The 22,520-nt window shown below is 36.9% G+C and overlaps 2 protein-coding genes across 3 annotated transcripts; both read left to right on the top strand.

The window, feature by feature from the left end:
* Positions 1 to 3,682: 3,682 nt before the first annotated feature.
* trnau1apa (tRNA selenocysteine 1 associated protein 1a) lies at positions 3,683 to 7,617 on the top strand. 2 transcript variants are annotated; one of them, XM_079590620.1, is made up of 10 exons: positions 3,683 to 3,744; positions 4,046 to 4,244; positions 4,356 to 4,453; positions 4,598 to 4,697; positions 4,834 to 4,886; positions 5,512 to 5,643; positions 5,719 to 5,838; positions 6,449 to 6,620; positions 6,828 to 6,858; positions 7,013 to 7,491. In XM_079590620.1, the coding sequence occupies exons 2-10, from the start codon at positions 4,221 to 4,223 to the stop codon at positions 7,189 to 7,191; spliced, it is 909 nt and encodes a 302-aa protein (XP_079446746.1). In that variant the 5' UTR covers positions 3,683 to 3,744; positions 4,046 to 4,220; the 3' UTR covers positions 7,192 to 7,491. The 2 variants fall into 2 exon arrangements, with proteins under 2 accessions (XP_079446746.1, XP_079446747.1); XM_079590621.1 differs by having other exon boundaries at positions 3,717 to 3,739; positions 7,013 to 7,617.
* A 199-nt stretch (positions 7,618 to 7,816) lies between these two features.
* On the top strand, positions 7,817 to 20,469 carry stx12 (syntaxin 12). Its single transcript, XM_079590496.1, has 10 exons — positions 7,817 to 7,956; positions 9,676 to 9,876; positions 11,590 to 11,659; positions 11,750 to 11,849; positions 12,011 to 12,148; positions 12,848 to 12,891; positions 12,976 to 13,081; positions 14,232 to 14,304; positions 18,068 to 18,150; positions 19,488 to 20,469. Exons 2-10 carry the CDS (start codon positions 9,780 to 9,782, stop codon positions 19,578 to 19,580), a joined length of 804 nt encoding a protein of 267 aa, XP_079446622.1. The 5' UTR covers positions 7,817 to 7,956; positions 9,676 to 9,779; the 3' UTR covers positions 19,581 to 20,469.
* The last annotated feature ends 2,051 nt before the right edge of the window (positions 20,470 to 22,520 follow it).

The raw sequence follows: 22,520 nt of genomic DNA, 5'->3' as shown, positions 1-22,520 counted from the left end.
CCTGACTCATCCTAAAATAAGCCTCTAACCGACCATCATCAAGTCGAATCTCCTGGACCAAGTGGTGGTACTCCCTGCGGTGTCTCCTCTCTCTGAGGGTCTCATGTACCAACGCGGATCTCGGTTTCCCTGTCCTCTGGGTTTTTGTTCATCTCTCACCCTCGATCAAGGCTTGTCCATATTTTTTCTGCTAAGTTTTTGCTAATATGGCAGTTTCCTTAACAGCAAACCAAAGATTATAGAGCGCTCGCACTACAATCCTTGATTAGACTGTCAGGACAGCTGTTTTGGTGGTTCCCTAGCAACAAAGTCAACCAAAAAAAGGCAGTGCAGTGCACCTCGTGTTTTCAGACCCGAAAACGCATTCTGGGGCCTAAAGCTAATAAGACATCTCTCCCAACTTTCTTGCTGCTGTTTTATTCGCGGTTGCCTGAAGAACGACCCAGAGCAGAGGCTTCATCTGGAGGAGATGCTGTTCCATGAGTGGTACAAGGTACTTAGTATAAGACAAGGCACAATTATTTTGAAGATTTATTGGCATCCAAAAAGTGTTTATTTTTTGGTTTGGTTTGATGCACTGAATGTGGACATCAGCTTCCTTGCTTTACCATTCAACACCTGCTGCAATGATCATATTAGTCAATCCTCATACACTGCACAGATTTTTGTATCTTATGAAATACAGTATGTTTGTCTAATTTCTACAATTTCCCATTCTGTTTCAGGTCCCCCTGTAATTGTCACGGAGAAGAGGGTCAGCCTGGCTCCTCCCTTCCCTTTAGCCTTAGCGTATTGCTGGACTGGCAGGCCTTGGTTCCATTTGGTGCTTTGGCTTGAGGTGGTAGTTTTAGCATCTTGCGGAACTACTTGCCTAGAGATGTGCATTTTAAATAGTTAGTTTAGCCTTAGTCAGTTAAGTTGGCCCCCTTAATCCCTCCAGCCTTAGCGTATTGCTGGGCTGGCAGGCCTTTGGTTGTGTCTGCCGCCTTGGCTTGAGGTGGTAGTTTTAACATCTTGTGGAACTACTTGCCTAGGGATGTGTAATGTAAATAGTTTTGTTTTATTTTTAATAATGGAGTCAACCAGAGCTCACGGTCAAGCCCATCGCACAAGTTCCTCGCACTGCCGCCCCAGAGGTTCTTGCCTTTGGCATCCAGGTCCCAGGCCAGAGATCAATGTCACAGAGGCATCAGAGGTTTCAGTCATGGCCCAAGCCACAGAGCTCCTGTTCTCAGTTGCCTTGGGCCTAGAGATCCTGTCTGGACAGCTCCAGAAATCCCTGTGAAGGCCACCCAAAAGGTTCCTGATGCTGCTGCTCCAGAAGAAGGTCAGAGATGTCATATAACAGGTCCTTGTCCCAAACTGGAGGTTCCTGCTATGGTTCCACAGCTCATTCCTGCTATGGTTCCACAGCTCCAGTTGCACAGCTTGCCAGAGGTTCCTGACATGACTGAACGGGTCACACCGATGCCATCATGTCCACCACAAAGGTTTCTATCACGACGGCTGCCAAAGAAGTTCCAGCCAAGGCCTCCCCTCCCTAGTGTTTGCTGTCGCAGCCTCAGATGGTGTCCCAGAGTTCATCTCTCATCCTCCCTGGCCCAGAGTGTCCTGCTAAAGCTGCTCTCATTCTTGTAGTTTCTGTCTTGACTGCTCTTGATCCTCTCACAGCCTAAGTGTTTCTTGTCACTGTTGTGATTCCTCCATAAATATATTACACCTGTGTACCACATTAAAAATACAGCATTTGTAAAAAAATACTAAATGTGTTGTTTTATTGTGAAAACATTTTATTGGATCTGGAAGAATCACAGTATGCTGCTTATATGCATCACTTTGAATGTTAAATTGAATAATAACCTCACCAGGTAAGTAACATCTTAAAGGGGATTTACATCACATGGCCCTCCATTTAGCTTTGAATGCAGATCGGAATCGTCTCTGAAACTGAATTGTTGTTTGAATAAGGAGTGGAGTCTAATTCCTCACAGTTTTGGACTGAACAAGAATTGAAGAATGAAGAGAGATAGTAGGGCTATAGAATTGACTCCCAACTAGTAAAACAAAATATACATATCACTGAACTAGCGATCGCTCTGGAACACTGCAGCACTCTAGAAAGTCAAATGGCTCTTGTAGGCAAATAATCTGGTAATGCATTCACCCACACACAACAAAAAAAAGGTTTACAGCACACTGTACATAATTGGACAGGATTTTACAGAATTAAACAGTATTATTTTACAATAAATTTACTGTGAAATCAATGCATGCAGAATGATGCTAACATCACAGTAATTTACTGCTCTTGTTTTATTGTGAATTCACATTTTAAAGTTGTCTAACTATGCCACTGTTAGAAATGCAATTGTTTACTACTGTAATTCAGTTTAGTGTTCGATTTGCTTGGGATCTTAGACATTGCATATTCATATTTAAATTTCTGATATAGCCAAGTCAGAAGTGTGAGAAATTAAAACATTTGTTAAAATGATGGCAAGCTAGGCTATATAGAATATGAACACATAAATATTCTTAGCATAAATATGAAGATTTAAATTTAGCATTAGGCTATCTAAACATGAAAATTAACCAATAACTCATTTCATTTTGTAGATAGATCATTCACAATAGTGAATAGATATTTAAAAGATCAACATCAATACTGGTCTTTAAAAACACAGCAATGGTGATCAGGGCTGCTGGCCAAATGCGTGCCTTAGTAGAATTGTATTGTGAAATATATATATATATATATATATATATATATATATATATAAAAAATGGTGCAATTGTAGCTCTACGCAACATAATATACAAACTAAAAGCATAAATATTAAATACAAATTAGCAATGATTTTGGTAATCGGTTGATTATTTGGACAATAGTAATCAGATAATATTTTTGTGGAAATAAAAATAGACCTATTTTTGAACAACAGCCATATTATATATATATAAAATAACAATGAGGCAATATAAATTGGTATAAATATTTATAATATAAACAATCAACTTAGCTATACATAATATATACTGCAGAGGTCTATTATATGCTGGTGATTGTTGTGACACTTCACAGCATGATCAAATCCTTGTGTAATATTGGCTAAACAACATTTTAAAATGTCCACTTAATCTTTAATATTTGGCCACTTCTTTGCTGTAGAAAAACTACAGCCACATTTCTTGAACAAAAACACATGGACATCAAAACGTGCAAACTCAGATCAAGGGGTTTACCATATTGATGCATTATCCTGTGTTAGCATAGGTTTATAAATAATAGCACTACCCTAAGCTATATTATATTATGATTTTTACATCGTGCCTTAGAAAAAGTTCGTGGATTCTCGTCCGTGGTCGCGTGACTCCTGGAATGCGCCACTTCCGATATTGCAATCCAGGATTTTTTTTTTTTTTAAATCGAGCTCTCAAAAAAAATAATCGAGTATTCGTGACAGACACACCTACAAATATTTATTTACCACATGGTTCAAACCGCAATGGATATCACATATTGAAAGTACATGAGTATTAAATCAGGCAAATGTGTGGTAACAGTGGTCTCACCCATTACCCTCAAATAATAAAGTTTCACATGTTTGTGAACATACATGAAAGTGATGTACAGAATTCATCTTGGGCTTATCTTCTTCTTCTTCTTCTTGTTTAATGACGATTAACTCCTAAGGAGCATTATCGCCACCTACTGTACTGGGTGGCAAATTAACCTTGGGTGATGTATGAAGTTTAAAACTGTTTCCTCTTCCTTCTTACAAATGGACAATTTTTTCTTCTTCTTTTAAGCTTATCAGCTTTTACGTTTCTATTATATGATTGTCTTTTCCCGGGCTTAGTTGTTTGTCGATCAGCCAGCCAGCCAGCCAGCCACAAACATGGGGCGGGGCGGGAATTTCGCATGCGTACTGCGTTCAACGAAAAATGCATATTATGAAAAAAACTGTCAAATACCTCTAACTTCTAATTAGGCAATATGTCCCAGTCTTACTACTTACTGGTCTGTGCTGGTTCTCGCTTCTAGATGGCGCCGTCGGACAACAGGACAAACTTCTTTATAAACATTTGCACGTGCTGCGAGTAACTCAACCTGGCTTTACTTTAGAAAGAAAGAATGGTGGCGACTGTTTGGAAATAAAAAGGCAATAATTATACGGTAATGTAAACACACACAAATAGGAACAGCACACGAACGCAAAATGAACAGCCTCTGGATGGGCAACGTGAGTTCAGCAAATATAACATATTTCGCTATAAGTGTTTTATTGTTTGTTTACAGTTTTGACAAAAACGAGAATGTGACGCTGTAAAGTTCGTTGTGTCTGTGTTGATAGCTGGAGTCCTACATGGATGAAGAGTTCATACACAGAGCTTTTGCTCATATGGGAGAAACTGTGATGGGAGTCAGACTGATCCGAGACAAAATAACAGGGTAAAGAATTCTATCTATCTATCTATCTATCTATCTATCTATCTATCTATCTATCTATCTATCTATCTATCTATCTATCTATCTATCTATCTATCTATCTATCTATCTATCATTCATTAAGTGGGATGTTGTTGATCTCTCCAGGAAAATGGCAGGATATGGCTTTGTGGAGCTGAGAGATGAGACATCAGTAGAGAGATGCCTCCGCAAAGTGAATGGAAAACCTTTACCTGGTGCCACTCCTGTAATCATTCACAATTTATTCTCACTTGAAGTGATGACAAGTTAATATTTTAAAATTTTAAGACTGCAGAACAGTTCATAAAATAAAATGTTAAACTGTTCTATCATCACTTTAAATTAAAATGCAATCTTTACAGCCAAAGAGGTTCAAGTTGAGTCGTTCCACTTATGGGAAACATGGTGAAAGCTGGTAAGAAATGCATTTTTTCCTTTTTCTGAGTGGACTACCATACAATGTTTTGCTTTTTTTTTTTTTTTTGACTGGTGCAATATAGTGCTGAAAGCAAATAACTATTCAAAGAAGATCCTGTGTGGACAAAAAGAAGGCTTGGATGAAAATATATCATTACAGACTTTGTTTGTGGAGGATGAGTATAGAATAGTGTTCAACAAAATCAGCTTCAATAAACCTACAAACAGAATTCTTAATTTCAGAATTAACAGTAATTCTGTTCAAACCTGACATGCAGCTTCCAAAAGCTTTTGAGCTTAGGTTTTTACTGTTATATTTTTTTGTGCTTTTTATTATTTGCAAATTCAAAGCAAAATGAAAAATAGCTGTGTAATAGATTAGGCCTGTATGATCCCTGAAGTATCTTGGGCTTTACAGTTAATTTACAGTTCTCATGAATATCAAAGTCAGTCAGGGATTGTCATAATGAAAATGTCCAGTGCAGGCACAAAGTGGTCAACAGTAGACTATCAATCCGTGAAAATAGAGTTCAGTGAAAGTTAATAAACTGCTATAGATGTGGTAACTCAATGCGATTCATTAAAACATGCTCTCAGCGCTGTCTTACTGCTGTTTCCTGCAGCAATACTTTCTCCCTCTTCGTGTCGGATCTCACCCCAGACGTGGATGATGGCATGTTGTACGAGTTCTTTAATTTTCATTTTTCATCCTGCTGCAATGGGAAGATAGTTCTGGACAGCAATGGATACACAAAGTGAGACCTGATGGATAAGTTCCTGTCAAATGTTTTCCTCTTCATTTCCTTCTGCTGATTCCGGTTGTTTTGTAGGTGCTGTGGCTTTGTGAGCTTTGAGAGTGAGAGAGAGCAGAGACAGGCTCTGGCAGAACTCCAGGGTGCTTCTGGACTCGGGAAGAAGCATTTACGCCTCAGTCTGGCTGCAAATAAACAGTGAGTATTTGTTATGATAGGAAATGATGTGATGAGGTTGGATTTGTTTTCATTTCCTTGTTACCGGTAATCTGGACACAAACTTTGCTTCTAACAAAAAAACACAGCTCAGTGAAAAAGTATCATGGTTTCCAAATAAATAAATAAATCTCTATTAAACATTGATAATAGTAAGATATAATTCTTGAGCATCAAATCATCATATTAGTATGATTTCTGAAGGATCATGTGCCACTGGAGTAATGATGCTGAAAATTCAGCTTTGCCATCATAGGAATACTTTTAAGCATATTATTATCACAATACACTTTACAATATATTGCAATAGAAAACAGGTGTTTAAAATGTGAACAATATTTCATAATATTACTGTTTTCACTGTATTTTTGAGCCTCTGTGAACATTAGACTTCCAACTTTTGAATGGCATATGAAAAGAAGCATTACTCAGTGTAAAGTGTGTAGTAAGGTATCGTTAATGTCCGTAGCAAAATAGGCTTGCGTGCCAACGTTTATAAGTTAGTGTTTTGATCAAATCTCAAGTACTGTATAAACAATGCTGTCATCACAAAAAAGTTGACATTAATGTTTCAAATCCTTCCCTACTCTAGGAAGAAGAAAGAGTCGTCTGAGAAGCAAAATGGGCAATTGCATGCAGACAGCTATAATATCCATAACTCATATCTGAACCAGTACTATTACCCAGGGTACTCCAGCAACTCGTCTACATATGACTGGAACTATGATTACAACTACTTAGATCCTTCCCAAAACATCCTACAGGTAAAGTAGATGTGATTTAATTTGTGCACAGTTTTTCAGGACATGCCAAATGTGCCTGAACCAATCAGCAACATTTTATAAAGTGCATATTAAATGATATTCCTATTACTGTCAGCAAGTCAGCTGTGCTTGTTTATCAGATTGTATAAGTTATATTCCGTATTTTGTTAGCCTTAGTGTCTAATACATTTGTTTTTGTAATCACAGGGTGAAGAGATGGAAGATGATGACCTTGAGTGTAAGTATTTATTTGCATATTGGGCATGTTACCTAACTTTTTTTTTTACACTTTGGATTCAATATTCCACAAAAGCACTAATCACAGCTTTTAATTGTAACCCGATGTCATACAAACGATAGTTTACATTACATCTTGCTTCTCTGTGTTGCAGATCCAGACTCTGAGATAAATGTGATGGAGGCAAATGAGAGATTTATGGACCAGAGTGAGGAACTTTACAGTGCTCTGATGGGTTGTTTCTTCCAGCCTCCTGAATCATGGGACGGGGTCACCTGTAGCGTTACCTGTTACCTACCAGAACCAATTTATCAACATGAGGATATGGACTGAGTATATATACTCTTGTGTTTATTTTCACATTTACTGTTTGTTTATATTACAAATAATTCATTATTAAGGTAACTGAGGATGAAGATGAATTAAAATAACATTAGTTGATTTTTTTTATTATTATTTTTATAAGAATGCAGTTTTTGCAGTACTGTGTGTGTACTGTATAATGTCTCTGTAGAAGTGTATAAATTCAATTAATTCAGATTTGTTTGTTTTGCCATGTTCTTTTGTTTGTATGTGTACAATAAACAGTGTTTAGTAAAATAAATAACTGAAATAAGTTTTGGTTTAAACAGCAATGTCTTGTTTATCCATTAAAAGATGATTAAGGTATAGATATTTTATCCATCTAGCTTTATGCATGTACCGAATCCAAATAAATCCAATAATAACCAAATACAAAAAAACATGCTTATAGACTACAAGAAAAAAAATTACAAATACAAAGAGGTTGATAAAATGTCAACGATAAAGTAGCATTCAGTGGTAGGAAATAATGATAAAAGATTCAATAAAATAAGGTAGTTTATGTAAATTTCAAGAGATTAGAGAAAAACACTTATACATTGTTTTTATTAGTTTAGAAGTCAGCTATTTACTGTTTATTTCTTTAAATCACAGTCTAGTAGGACATTGGTGTGTGTGTGTTTGTGTATGTGTACCCAGTTGTACTATCACGTGCTCTTGAAGGCTCTGCCCCTTAGCGGAAGTACAAAGTGCATCATACCGGAAGTCCCGAGTAAGGAGCGGCCCTGAACTCAAGTAAGATCATTATATTTATTCCTCAGAATTAATAAAAACAACGCAATGACTGGTTTAATATATGTTCGGAATGGACATGAAAGCGTCTTTAGATGTCAGACTAGGCTAAATGCGGACGGTATAATGCAGCAGTATGATGGTTTTGTGTCAGTATATGTAACGTTATGCTAATACTAGGGTGTTGTTGTGTGCTTTAACGGGTTTTTGTTTGAATTGTAGTTTTCTGTGGTATTAAAGAGTAAACCAGTCTGGTGACTTTTTATAAATAAATCTAATAATTGTATCATGTGACAAAAGTTTCCAGCGGTGTTTTACGTCATTAAAGGTGTTTTAGTTACTTAGCTCACCAGCTTAGCTTTCACTGTTCTGGTGTCAGTTTCTCTTCAACATAGTTTTATGTTCACCTGAAAATAAACAAACGACACATATAACTTACTAGTAAAATAACGTAAATTACCATTACTTGTTAGTACCGCCTCTTTAGTGTTCTGTGTAGTCTTGTCATTTATATATCATGATCTTATTTAAGTATTTAATCGTTCATAACATTTACGTAACGTTACTCATCTGCCCAAAATAACGGTAATATTGGTATAACGTTATGGACTTTCACCGCATGTTTAACTAAACTGAGTGTGATACTGGTGAAACATAGGCTAACTTACTTGTTGACTCTGCCAACAAGAGTAAGCAGTTTAACAGTAACGTTACATTGTGTCTAACGTTAAATATTTTTTTAATATATGAAACTATGAAAATGTAATATCATGATGATGGAGACAAAAATGATCACAGCATTATTGATATAATGTGCTGTTAGTGTTCAGCCTAATAAGCATTTTTTTTTGTGTTTGCATTAAACACTAAAGTAATACAATTTACAACGACGGATTAATTTTACATTAATTAAAAATATTGGTGGGGTGACTCTAAACATAACTTCTAACATACTGGTGCTACATGTTTAAAAAAGTGACACACATTTATATAAAGCCATTTCAGCCTTTAAACCATTTTTTCAGAAAAGGTAGGCTATGATAAATTATTACCGTATATATTCTATTTTTGCATAAAAATACGGCCTGTTTTTCACATTGGTCTGAACAAAAACATTCAAACTCTTCTGAAGGAAAAAAGCCAGAAAACATTCGTATAATTCAAATAATTTCCCTCAGCACTCGCTTGTAAAGGTTTTCAAAAGTTGTAGTGGTAAGAGGTTGTAAACCTTCCTCCATTAGCATAAAACAAAACGTGACAAGTATTACTGTGAGTTTTTCAAATTGTGGAAGTCAAATACGGCTTTAATGATAATTAAAATAGGAACGGATAATACTAACCGCTGGGAATTGTTTCAAGTTTTTCATCAAACCAGTAACCGTTTCATCCCTAATCGTGTTAATGTGTTTCATGTGTCAGACTGTTAATTAAATATTTTTTTTATGCTAATCTTCAACCTTTAGTTGAAAACTGCAGGCGAAAGTTATTCAGGCAGTATGTACTATTGTTTCTAGGCTTTAAAATACACACTTGTACTGTGATCTGGGTTGTTTAATATCATGTTGTGTTTTATCTGTTATCTATTCTTATCATCACTGCCACGAGCATGTAATGTGACATTACACACTGGTCCTTATACTAGTTAAAGGCACAAGGTGGCTGCAATGATAAGGCATTATAGCGTGTAGGCTAATATTATAATTGCTGTTTCTCTGTCCGCAGCATTTTTAGGCACTTCCTGCTGTAGGCATATACACTTCCTGCTGTAGTTTCATCCGCTCTTTCTCCCGAGACATCCATCGGAGCCAGCAGAATATCCTGCAGTCATGTCGTATGGAAGGACAGAGCAGCGCGTCCCACCAAAAGACTCCATCAGCCTCATTCAGATATGCAGCTCCAACATTCAAAAGATCACACAGAACAGTGAGTGTCTGGAGATTGCTGGGTTATTACTGTGTGATGTTGATCTAAAAAAAGTTTAGTTGTAGCAATTCAACTAAAGATACTACCAGGGAGTATATCAGATAAATTTGACAACATAGTGAAAGGTTCATGATGATTAAGCTCTGCATAAAAGTTAAAGGATGCATGTTGTGGATAAAGGTGGGGACACACCAAACCGACGGCAAAGAACTAGCGCTGATTAAAGCCGACTGTTGTCGCATCGCGTCGTGGCAAAAAATCTGTGCTTGACATACCGAAAGGACTACAGCCGACTGTCAGCTTGCACGCACGTTCTGCGCCTGCGTGTAAAGGAGATAATTGTCTATTTAAGCAGATATATTGGTCTATATTCGTCATTCAAAAAGGGAAAGCGAAACTAAGACTGCAGGTATACAAACCATAAACAAAGCAGCGCTTGCTCACTCCGCTCATGTTATTATAAAAATATTTGCGCATTGGAATGCTCAGGTAAGATGACTTCAAATTAGGCCAGCCATCTCTCTGTGCCGTCATGATTTCATCACTTTTTATCTTGTTCTTGTGCACTGATTCGTTCGCTAAACTGAACAGCCAATCAGAGTTCTCTCTCTCTCACTGACGCCGATTCTACATGAAAAAACCCCCGACTGCATCTGACTAGAGCCAACGGTGCAGAACACACGAAAAATTAAGATGGCTGATGCTCAAAAATGGCCTGACGGCTGACCATCGGCTTAAAGGAACGCGCCGACTTTTGGGGACTTTAGCTTATTCACCGTATCCCCCAGAGTTAGATAAGTCCATACATACCCTTTTCATCTTCGTGCGTGCCGTAACTCTGTCTTACACTCCCACCGCTAGCCTAGGTTAGCACAAAGACTGGAGGTAAACGGCTCCAGCTAGCATACTGCTCCCAGTAAGTGGCAAAATAACGGCAACATTTTCCTATTTACATGTTGTGATTTGTATAGTCACACAGGTACAAATAACAAGGTCACATGATGAGACACAGCCATCTTCGAACTATATTCTCAGAAGGCAAAGCACTGCTACTTCTGCGGAGTGATTTCCTCGCAGCACCTGAGAAGCCCCGTGGTGAAGAGCAGAGAGTGTTGCTCTAATCACTCCGCCCAAGTAGCAGTGCTTCGAGAGAAAAAAGTTATATTGTAAAACATTATTACAATTTTAAATGATGTAATTTTCTATATGAATATATTTTAAAATGTACTTTATTCTTGCAATGTCAAAGCTGAATTCTCATCTGCCAGTCTTACAAAGTAAATGCATTATAAATGTTACTGTCACTGTCCACTGACACAATTTAATGCATCCTTGATTATTACAAATATTAATTAAAAAGTCTTGCTGACTCTAAACTTTTGAATGACAGTGTAAGTCATTCTTGAATAATATATTGATATGATTGTTTTTATTAAGAATTATATAAATAATTGGAATTTTTTTTTAAAATTGAGAATTAAATGGGATTGTATTTCTTACTAATTGGGACTGTTGGGCTCATTTTGTATTTTGCTTTTACTTTTTTTTACTTTTTTTCATGCACAAAATAATATTTCTTCTTGTTTTGTATTTCTGTTTTGATGTGAACTGATTTATACATTATTATCACAGAAGACTATTTGTCTTCTGTGAGAGACTTGCATTAACTCTACACAGCCTGATTTTAGAGTAACTTTGTGTTTTCTACATTAGCGGCTCAAATCAAGAGCATGGTAAACCAATTGGGAACAAAACAAGACACCAGTGAACTGCGTGAGAGACTGTGAGTGTTTAACTCTTGGTTTAACTATAGCTGTGCACTTCCTGTTCCTCTTGTGCACTTGTATTCTCAGTATTTGTGATTTGTATACAGTCACCAGGTGCAGCACTACACAAACCAGCTGGCCAAAGAGACCAACAAACACCTGAAAGACCTTGGCGTACTCTCTCTACCTGTCTCCCTGTCTGAACAGGTGCGTTTGTATGTGCAGGCTCACATTTTAACCTTCAGAGTAATGTTTACATGAAGCCTAATGAAATTAAAATTTGAATGAGAAGGTCAGTTAAAGGTGTTGTTGGATAATCTATTTTCTGAATCGTTTGGTTAAAATCATTGATTTTCATCTTCAAACAGAGACAGCAGAAAATCCAGAAGGACCGGCTGATGAATGATTTCTCCGCTGCTCTCAACAACTTCCAAGCAGTGCAGCGTCGAGCCGCGGAGAAAGAGAAGGAGTCGGTGGCCAGAGCCCGAGCAGGGTCTCGCCTCTCTGTAAGATATACTTATCGGTCCTTTAAGAATAATGCTTCCACATTAGCTCCGATCCGAAACTTCTCCATGGGAAGCTAGTTAGGGCAGAAACCTAGGTGACACTGTGTCATTCATGATCGCCATGCAAACACTGCTCCACAAGTGAATCGCACCACACTCGCCTACATTTACATTTGTTTGCAATAGAGCCTGTCGTTAGAATGTTGATAACTTGAACCCAAAAATACCTTACAACAGGGTTAGAAATTAACAGGGGCTCAGGGCAAAAAATGTCAGCAAAATGAACAAGAGCAGGTACTTTTAATAAGGTAATCATAAAAATGAAAAAATGGCCCTAGAAATCAATCTCAAGGGGCAAATATGGCTTCTTAATGGAAAAGCTAATTTCTTGCCCTACACAATAATATTTTATTGAAATGGATAATTTTTATGAAGTATTTTACTAAATAAATTAAAATATTTGAGATCAAACATTTTTAAATAATCCATTGTGGTATGGTACACCTACTTTACACCATTCAAACAATACCCAGTGGAAACAAATAATTCTGCCCTTTATTGTGTGTGCAGAATATACTGACTCCGTTAGTAAAATGAGTAGCTGATGCTGACCAATGTTATTAATGTTTAAAATATGAATAAAGTATTCTTCATTATGTATTGTTGAGTGAAGTGCTTTTGCGTTGTGATTTACTTTAGGCTGAAGATGGAGGTCATGAAGAGCAGCTCGTCTCCTTTGATAAGTATGCCTCAGATATTCCCTGATTATGAGCTCCCAGCACTGTGTAAAAGCACTGCAATTGAAAACATTCTGTGTGTGTGTACAGTAATGATGACTGGGGTAAGACCACCATTCAGACAGAAGATGTGTCCATAACAGAGGAGGACCTGGAGCTCATTAAAGAAAGAGAAACTGCCATTCGACAACTTGAGGTTAGTTTCCTCTTTTCCTGCCGTCAGTTTAAAACTAAAGATGCTGCACTAGGGAGGCTCATTATCCGATTATTAACCGTTACCTGATAAGATTATAATATTGAATTGGCATTAAATAAAAAATGAACGAGTGTCTGTGACCCGTTAAAAAAAAAAAAAAAAATTATCTCGGGGTTGTTTTAACGTGTAAACAGCAGCATGCAGAACAGATCAACACCAGAACCTGGATCCACATCAAATGATCACACACCTGCAGCATTTCTGACAGTGACAACAGAGAAAAACAGAATGAAATAATATATATATAAAAACTAAAATAGGCCTACACTAAATATATTTTTTAAACTTAAATAATTAACAAATTAAGATGACAAGAAGAAAAACACTGAATCAGGTTGAAGCTTTGAAGAATAAAAAAATAAAAATAGGCCTACCTCAATCCACAGCTTGTCTAGTTCTTTTTTTTTTTTAAGTAACACGTCTACATGATGTGGGATTAGTCGGGGTCTCTGATGGCACAGATGTCCCGGGAATACACAAACGTATAGCTATAGTGGCCAACTTCGGAAAGCACCTTTCATTTGCTTGTGGATGTTTGCTTCGCAAGTGATAGCCTATTGCATTGTACTTGCACTACTGCTTTATTTTAATACCGCGTAGCATATTTTGCAAGTAACTTCGTTGGCCTGTCTGTTTAAATGGTCCCACACAGTAGGCTACTTCTTTTCACTTGCTTCATTTAGCTTGCTCAGGGAAATATGTCTTTAGGCGCGTGCGGTTGCGCGTTCCGACGCACCACGTGAGTTAACAAATATAGCCTATATACTCTTTTTATTTTTTTTATTTTTTTACCATGCAGATATAACCAAAAATATCTATTTATTTTTTTTACTTTTAAATCGTTTAACAGATAGTATTAATCGGTCAAAATGTTTACTTTCGGTTAACGGTTAAACGGTCAAAATGAGCATCCCTATGCTGCACATATATATGCAAACTAACCTCTTAAGACACTTGGGCAATCTGTCATTATACACTACATTTACCTTGTTTACACCTGCTGTTAACATGAAGTGTATTTTTGTATTCATGAGTTACGTGTGTGTGCCGTCATCTGTAATTTTGCTCATTTCCTCGTCTGTTATTGCAGTCAGACATTTTGGATGTGAATCAGATTTTCAAGGATCTTGCTGTGATGATACATGATCAGGGTGAAATGATAGGTGAGTACAGTCTGTCTTTAATCTTTACTTCTGCACACTGCTGTTACAACATTTTCAAACAAAAATTTAAATTCTGTAATTTATAAAATTCTGTAATTCGACAAAACTCGGACAGACAGTCACATGCTCAGATACACTTTTTCCACCGTAACGGTTCTGTTGCGGTTTCCCGGGCCAAGTGATAAAAAACATAACATTCCAATTAATCGAGGGTGGATGACGGATAAATCATTATAATGTGTTGAGTTTAATAAAGACACGGAACTCTCATCACGGTAAAACGCAATGAACGTGCGTCACTCTTTTACTGTTGTTTTCAACAAAGTAATTCTCTTCAGGGAAAACATATCAGGGCTTGACATTTACGCTTGTCCGGGACATGTTTTTTTTTTTAAGGGACAAGTGAAAGAGAATTGTACTTGCCCAACCGGACTGATTAAAACAGTTTGCAATATATAAAAAAAATTAAATAAAAAATAACTAGGGAATCACCGTAAACGCAAGGATTATTCTGATTTCATTGAATGTAAGTGGCGATTGATAGCCTATAGTTGATAATAATATAGGCCTACCTAATATAGGCCTACTGACGGTAACACAGTTGCGCTGTTGAGGCTCGCGCAGTAATTTATAACGTATTATACAGTTAAGAAACATCACACGACCAGAGTGAATACCATCACGATTGAAAAAGAGACACAAGTTCAATAACCAAATAGTTAAAATGAAGTCACTTACATTTTAGACGCAATGACTGTTTTTATTCTGTTTTAGCAGGGAAAATAGTTCCAAACAAAGATCACCGTAGAACCACAGCACATCTCACAGGAACACTCAGCTGTGTTTTATTACTGAATGATTCAGAGTTTTGAAAGAATCGGTTGAGTCAAAAATGAAATTACCCATTCATAAACTGCCTCATTCTGAATAAATCAGCTGTTTGAATGAATCGTTTGACTGAATGACTCAATTACTCTCTCATTAAGACGGTGGCCTGTCTAAACCCCTGGTAATATTTGAAAAACGCTGGAAAAATGGACAGAGCCCAGCAGAGACGGGGAACAAACCTAGGGCAAAAAAATCTTTACAATTTATGTTATCTTTTATAATTACTTATATTCAGTCATTTTAGAGATTTTAAAATGTTTATAAATAATATTAGAGACACGAATATTCTCACAAAGCAAAGAATCATACGACAACTTCCAATAGGAAAATTCAACTGCCGTAGCCACCGTTCAACCTGAAGAGGGCAACACTCAGACGTTTTTACACCATATATTGTAGAATTAAAACACTTTATACCCAAATGTCAAAACATTTACTTGAATCAATGAACAGCACTAATAAAACCCCAGTCTTACCGATCATTAACTAAAAAAAGTTGTTTCAGGGTTTAGTTACCCTTTAAAACAATCTCATGATCCCATTTAATACAGTTGTAATTTTTCAATGTAAATTATTTAATTTTATTGGTAACAGCCTAGTGTCTTATTCTAATTGAATGTATTGATCAAATGTAAGAATTTGAAATTAAAAATGTCCTTTATAAAAGGTAAAAAAAACTATTCTGATAAGAGTTTTTTCCAACAGTGATGTTTGAAGGGAGTAAAGCCTCTGTTTAGGCTATTAAGGAAATATAATTTTGCCAAAAGAAGAACTTTAATTTTAAATAAATATTCTTTTTAAATCAGCCTACTTCAGTGTGATATGTTAACATATTGTCATGCTTAACACTGAGAAGTTTAATATTTGTAATGTGATGATCAGATGCAGATATCTAAATCAAACAATATCATAGGCTTGGGTGGTCGGCGGGTGGATTATTTATGTTTAACAGCGGATTCGGGTGACTCAAAGTGCACCAGATTATTGAATTTATCTTAAAAATGTACAAAATTTTATTCCGACCGTCCTAGAGGTACCGAGTTCCACCCACAAAAATTATGTGGGAAACAGTAGGCTATGGTCAATGAAAAATACAAATTTTATTTCCTATTATTAAAATACATGATCAGGATTTTACCACCTCCGCCTCGGTTTGAGCCAGGAAAAACCATGAATGATGACAGAACAGGATATTAGGATATTAGCAGTGCAATTTGTTGTGAATTCAACAGGTTAACCCTATACATTTCTAAGGCCTCCTATTTATCAACATGATTAACTTTGCTGGAAAAACCTGTTGTACACGGATCTACTTAAATGCCTTCTGTCGTCTGATTGATATTTAATTTTTTTAGGAGGTAAAAGTCTTTTTTTTGTATATTTCTAAAAATGATTCCCTCCCTAGGTTGTGATACACATTTTTGCTGCGAAATCAAAAAAAAAAAATTATGTAAGAACTTTTATATTGTTAGTAATATTTCAAGATGAACGCTTACTGGATTTTTATAGAAAAAGCATGCGAGTATTAAATATGATACATCAGGATTTTGAGGAATGTTTATTTGTACATATCTCTATCATCATTAGATTATGTTTTTTTTTACCCTTACAATAAAATCTTCTGAGCTATGATCATAAAACGAAGTAATTAAATATCCTCTTACTAAGACGTACAGCCATGGCCAAAAGTATTGACAGTGACATCAATTTTGTGTTTTGCAAAGTTTGCTTCTTCAGTATTTGTAGATACATTTTCACATGTTTCTAAGGTATACTGGAAAACAAGCATTTTGTAAGTTTGAAAGTCGTTTTTTTTTTTTTTTTTTTTTTTTTGCTAAAACGTTCAATATATGCAAAGAATCAATATTTACAGTGTTTATCTTTCTACTTCATAACCTCTGCTATTCGCTCTGGCATGCTGGAGTCAGCTTATATGTAAAATCCTGACTGATGGTGATGCATTCTTGCCTTATTAATGCTCAGAGTTTGTGGACTTCTTCTTGTCCACTTGCCTTTTTCAGGACTTAAGTTCAGGGGAGTTGCCTGGCCACCAATCCAAAATTTCAATGTAATGATCTCCGAGCCATCCGCGCCAACTCTTGCCTTGTGATATACTCCATCATGCTGGAAAGTGCATGGATCATCACAAAATTGCTCCTGGATCGGAGAAGTTCCTCTTGCAGGACGTTTTGATACCATTCTTTATTCATGGCTATGTTTTTGGGCAGAATTGTGAGAGTGCCCACTGTCTTGGATAAAAAGCAACCTCACACATGGATGGTCTCTGGGTGCTTCACTGTTGGCACGACACAGGACTCATGGTAGCATTCACCGATTTTCCAGATGTCCCAAACAGTAGGAAGGGGGCTTCATCAGAGAAAATAACTTTACACCAGTCCTCTGTCTAATCCTTGTACTTTCTGCAGAATTTCAGTCTGTCCTTGATGTTTTTCTTGGAGAGAAGTGGCTTCTTTGCTACCCTTTTTGACAACACACTATGAAGCTCTTTGCAATTATTTAAAATGCATTTGATCACTCTGCACAATAATCGGAAACTGTGTTAATCAACACACAACAACTGAAGAAGCAAACTTTGTGAAACACAAAATTTGTGTCACTGCCAATATGCACTGCCACGGCTGTATTATTGGGCGATATAGAGTGACAACTGATATTTATATGCATTTTATGCAAGTCGTTTGTTATACTTTTATAAAGATACATTGATTTGCATCAACCACGTTTGCGCCACTGTCAAAGCATCTGAAAAAACACTTATATATGTTATGCTAATTATGGAAACGGAGTGTGTTTAACATCAGGTTGTCAGCTTGTAATCTCTAATCTAAATGCAAGTAAATGTGTGTGGTTACAGATAGCATAGAGGCTAATGTGGAAAGTGCAGAAGTGCATGTGGAGAGAGGAGCTGAGCAACTACAGAGAGCAGCTCAGTATCAGGTACAGTAAAAGCTTCAGCATCACACACACAAAGACAGCTATGGTATTTTTTAAATATCATACATGCATTCTCAGTTTGAACACCTGTGTTTCACTTTGGGAGGACAACACAGGGCTCCACACTGACCAAATGGTTGCATTTTGCAAAAAAAAAATCCTGCCAGTGTGACTAAAGTTTGTTGCACTGGTGCGACCACCACTTTGCCCAACGGAAATGAGCTGCCAATTCTGTTGCATATGAGAAACGGCAAACGAAAGCGGAACAAAACCACGCTACTCGTTTGAGCTGCGCAGCCAGTTTATCAGCTCGAACCAATAATAGACAGCGCGAGCTCAGAACAGGTACTCGTGGGCCGATCTCGATCACGTGACACCGTTACTACTCAGCGCTGGGAGATCAAGTGAGAAAGCATTTGAATTCTCCGCAGTATTATTAACACAGCTACTGCCAGATCTATTGAGAAGCATTCAAATTGAGTGCAATTCTCTGTTATGAATCATAAAAATCACATCAAATAGCACTGACGTGGAAACCATGAGAAAAATTGTGCCATGAATGAACAAGTTAAAGACGGAATTTTAGTCCACGAATCACCAACATTCGCCATGGATTTAATGTAGTAATGCTAACTGTAACCATGGTATTATGGCAGAAATATTCAAATGTTTTTACATTATTTATTTTTCAAGCTCTTTTCAGGGACTTTCAAGTGCTTCACACTTTTTCTAGCACTTCAAAACCCTAAATATTATCAAGTTTAAATGTAATTTTAATGTGATGACCAAAGAAATTAGGCCTATAACCAGTAGATGGCAGCAGAGGAGCACGTATTGGCTTATTAGGCTTTTTCTCTCCACACATTATGCTTTTAAATTTATATGTAGATATTATAAAATATCAAGTCATCAAGAAATACACTTTTGAATAGGGTTGACACCTTCTTACTGAAGTAGGAAAAGTCACAAAGTCTCATGAAAAGCAAAAACTTCTTCACATAGTGAAGAATTACACAGAAAGCAAGTAAAGAGTGCTATTTTTAGTGATTAGCGATATCGCCCCACCCCCCTCTGCACTACCAAACCAGGTGCTGGCTCTACCATCTGTAGAACTTAGTGGCACCAGTGCTACTACTCTCAAATGTTTGTCTGGAGGCCTGGAACATCTGATACAAACTTTAATGTAAATTAGAGTTTTGATTAGGGCAAACGGATCACTTATTCTTGACTGTTTGTTAATGTATAACAAAATATGTAGCTACATGGCAGGATCTAAAACTATGCATGTTGCATGCATTCTATTTGATGATAATGACAATATTTTCTTTCCATCACTTTAGCAAAAGTCTCGTAAGAAGATGTGTATCCTGGCAGTGGTCCTTTCCGTAGTGATCATCATCATCAGCATTGTTATCTGGCAGTATTCCAAATGAAGATCCATCCTCTACCCTTCCCCTTTTTCTCTCATTTCTTTAATTTATTTTCTCGCTTGCAAATCCAATGCCATCCACATGTGAAGAGAGGTCAATGGCTCTCAGCAGCACCTGTAGGTCCATCTCTGTAGGTTTGCAGGGTTAGATACAGTATGAAGTGGCTAAAGCGAATGTAACATTCCATAGCCTCTTTCCTCTGGCCCTTTAGTTCGTAATGAAGAAGGAATTAGCTCACGGATGTGGTGGGGGAGGGGAAGCGATATAATATTACATTTCGATTCTTGTGATACATTTCTAGCACTAACACTACTTTACATTTCTTAATAAAACCAGGTTATTTCATTTTGAGATAAGGTGTAAAATAGCATTTAATGACTGAATTGTTTGTTTTTACATCTTACTGTAATATAATTTTGGCTTTAGATGTCTTGTATAATGTACATTTCAAATATGTCAAAGTTTTCAAGTCACTCCAAAGGTTAACAACAAATTGCTTAGATGAGCTGCAGAATTAATCGTGCATTGTTGTTGATACCATATAACAGTAGACCAGAAGAATTGCAAGTATGATGCAGCAATGATACCTAAAGCTCAAACATCTCTGAACTTCAGTTTCAATACTGTTACTGGTGTGAAAGCATAGGTTTATTATACAGGTCTATTAATCATATAGCTGTAAATGTGTTGTATAAGCACTTGTAATCAATATTATGGCTGAAACAGATTTATATATTTCAACATGAAAAGTCTGCCCAGCACATTCAAATTATGTAAAAAGAATTGCACCCGTACTTTTAGAACATGCAAAAATGAATGTCTTTTTTCTTTTTAAAAAATTGATTTATATGACTGCTATGAGTACATGAGTAAAGAAACATGTCTTAATCAAGCCTGCCTTCCTGATTCTCTTTTATAATTATTCAAGCCACATTTAGCAGTGGTGAAATGAGCACTGTGAATGTGACCAGTCAGGATATGTTATATATTTCCGAAAGTACACAGTGTACGCTTTATCAGCCCAGCATTCAACGCAGTCTTTTGATTGGCTTTGGTTGTGTGGGCTAATTAAAGTTTAGGGCTTTTATTACCCTTTAGGCTTACCTTTAAAAATAGCAGAATATTAAACTTAGCTGGGCAACTAGTGTCCCACATTGTTTTTGCTTTGGACACGAGGATAGGTTTCAATGGGATAAAACTTAATCCGGGATGTTCATCTGGCGGGCGATACGTGACCCTGGATCACAAAACCAGTCAAGTCTCACGGGTATATTTGTGGCAATAGCCAACAATACATTGTATGGGTCAAAATGATAGATTTCTTTTATGACGAAAATCATTAGGATATTAAGTTAAGATCATGTTCCATGAAGATATTTTGTAAATGTCCTACTGTAAATATATAAAACATTTATTTTTGTGAGTGAATGTAGCACAATCGCGAACATACTTCGCGAACATACATACTTTAAGGACGGTTTTCAGACCACCTTAGTAACCTTGGGAATAGCAATTCCCTGATCTTGTGACAGCAAGGTTTCACTAAAAAAATGTAGTTGCTATATACATTCAGACATGCATGCTTACAATAGAAATATTAGACTCAACAGCAGATGTCAGTGTTAAACAGTTTTTTTGGGGGGTTTAAGACATTACCTCTACTGAAGGTATATCCCTCAGTACTGGCTAAGTCTTTTGTGTGTATGTTGTGCAGTCTTTTATTTAGAATTGGTACGGTTATGTACGTGTAGTTACAAAATAAACTCCTACCTATGTGATGGAACTCCTTCCAACAAAGTTCATCTTTCATTTGGGCCTGAAATAGTCACATCAGCATAACTCAGAATTAAAAACACATGCATAAACCGTGCCATTTAACAAAATGACTAACCTTTAGTTTTCCTCATCATCTGACTCGATATTAGTCTGACTGAGCCTCAGCTTGAACACAGAAATCATGATGAATGTGTTGCTCACATTCTGTGGTGGAACAGTCAGCGGTTAATGCCAAGGAGCAGCTTGCCCTTTGCAGAGAAATAACTGATGCTTATGAAAACACTCAAGAGTTTTATTATATAAATTATGTTATGCTGTTCTTTGTTGTCAGTGAATTATGACTTTCACCAAAAAAAGTAGTAGTAATTAATCTGCAAACTATCAGTTTATGTACCGGTATGTCCAATGTGATTATTTTGGATGAACATGATCACAGATCGAATAGCAGGGGAAATTCCTTTCTTGGTTATCACCACTGTCTGCCGCAGGGAAGACCTTATTCAACCTTGTCTGAGATTTCCCATCAGTACTGCTCATGTCCCTCATTTCATGCTCCCCATAGCTGGGGTGCATTCTCAAACGAATGCTGGAAATGGCGTGGGATTCATCAGGCTGGATAATGGGTATGGATACGGTTCAAGACTTTGATATTCGGCTCTCCTCATGTGCATCTGTTTCTTAATCTGGCTCCAAACCTCCAGCTGAGCTGTCACCATGAGCCCAGAGCTCTCACTTGTTTGATCTTCTTCAGTGAGTGGACCAAGAACATCAGGCTTGTCTTTTCTGGAAGGTCAGTACATAGTATTTAGGACCGAGTAGTTCCTCTAAGGTATTAAACAGACAAGGGCTGCTTTCTCCTTCACGATCCATTCTAGTTCAACACTGGTCCAAATACTATGTATGATAATAAGACATTTTCTTCACGTCTAAAAAAAAAATTGTTGGGTTGTCGCAGTGTCTTACCGCTTTTCCACTGGGGCTGGTACAGAAGCCGGTGCCCCTTGTACCAGGTTGTGCTTTTCTACACAAAAACCCTGGAAGGGTGCCCAAATCCTGATTCCTAACTGGCCACAAAACATTGCTGGTCTCTAACAAGGGAACCCGTGACTAGGTGGTTAGAGCTTTCACAACAGACCAAATCAGTGGAAACATGATCTAGTAGTATGT

The sequence above is a fragment of the Phoxinus phoxinus genome (genome assembly GCF_949152265.1).
Source record: "Phoxinus phoxinus genome assembly, chromosome: 19".
NCBI classification, from domain to species: Eukaryota; Metazoa; Chordata; class Actinopteri; order Cypriniformes; family Leuciscidae; genus Phoxinus; species Phoxinus phoxinus.
This window is presented reverse-complemented; position numbering and strand designations above follow the sequence as displayed.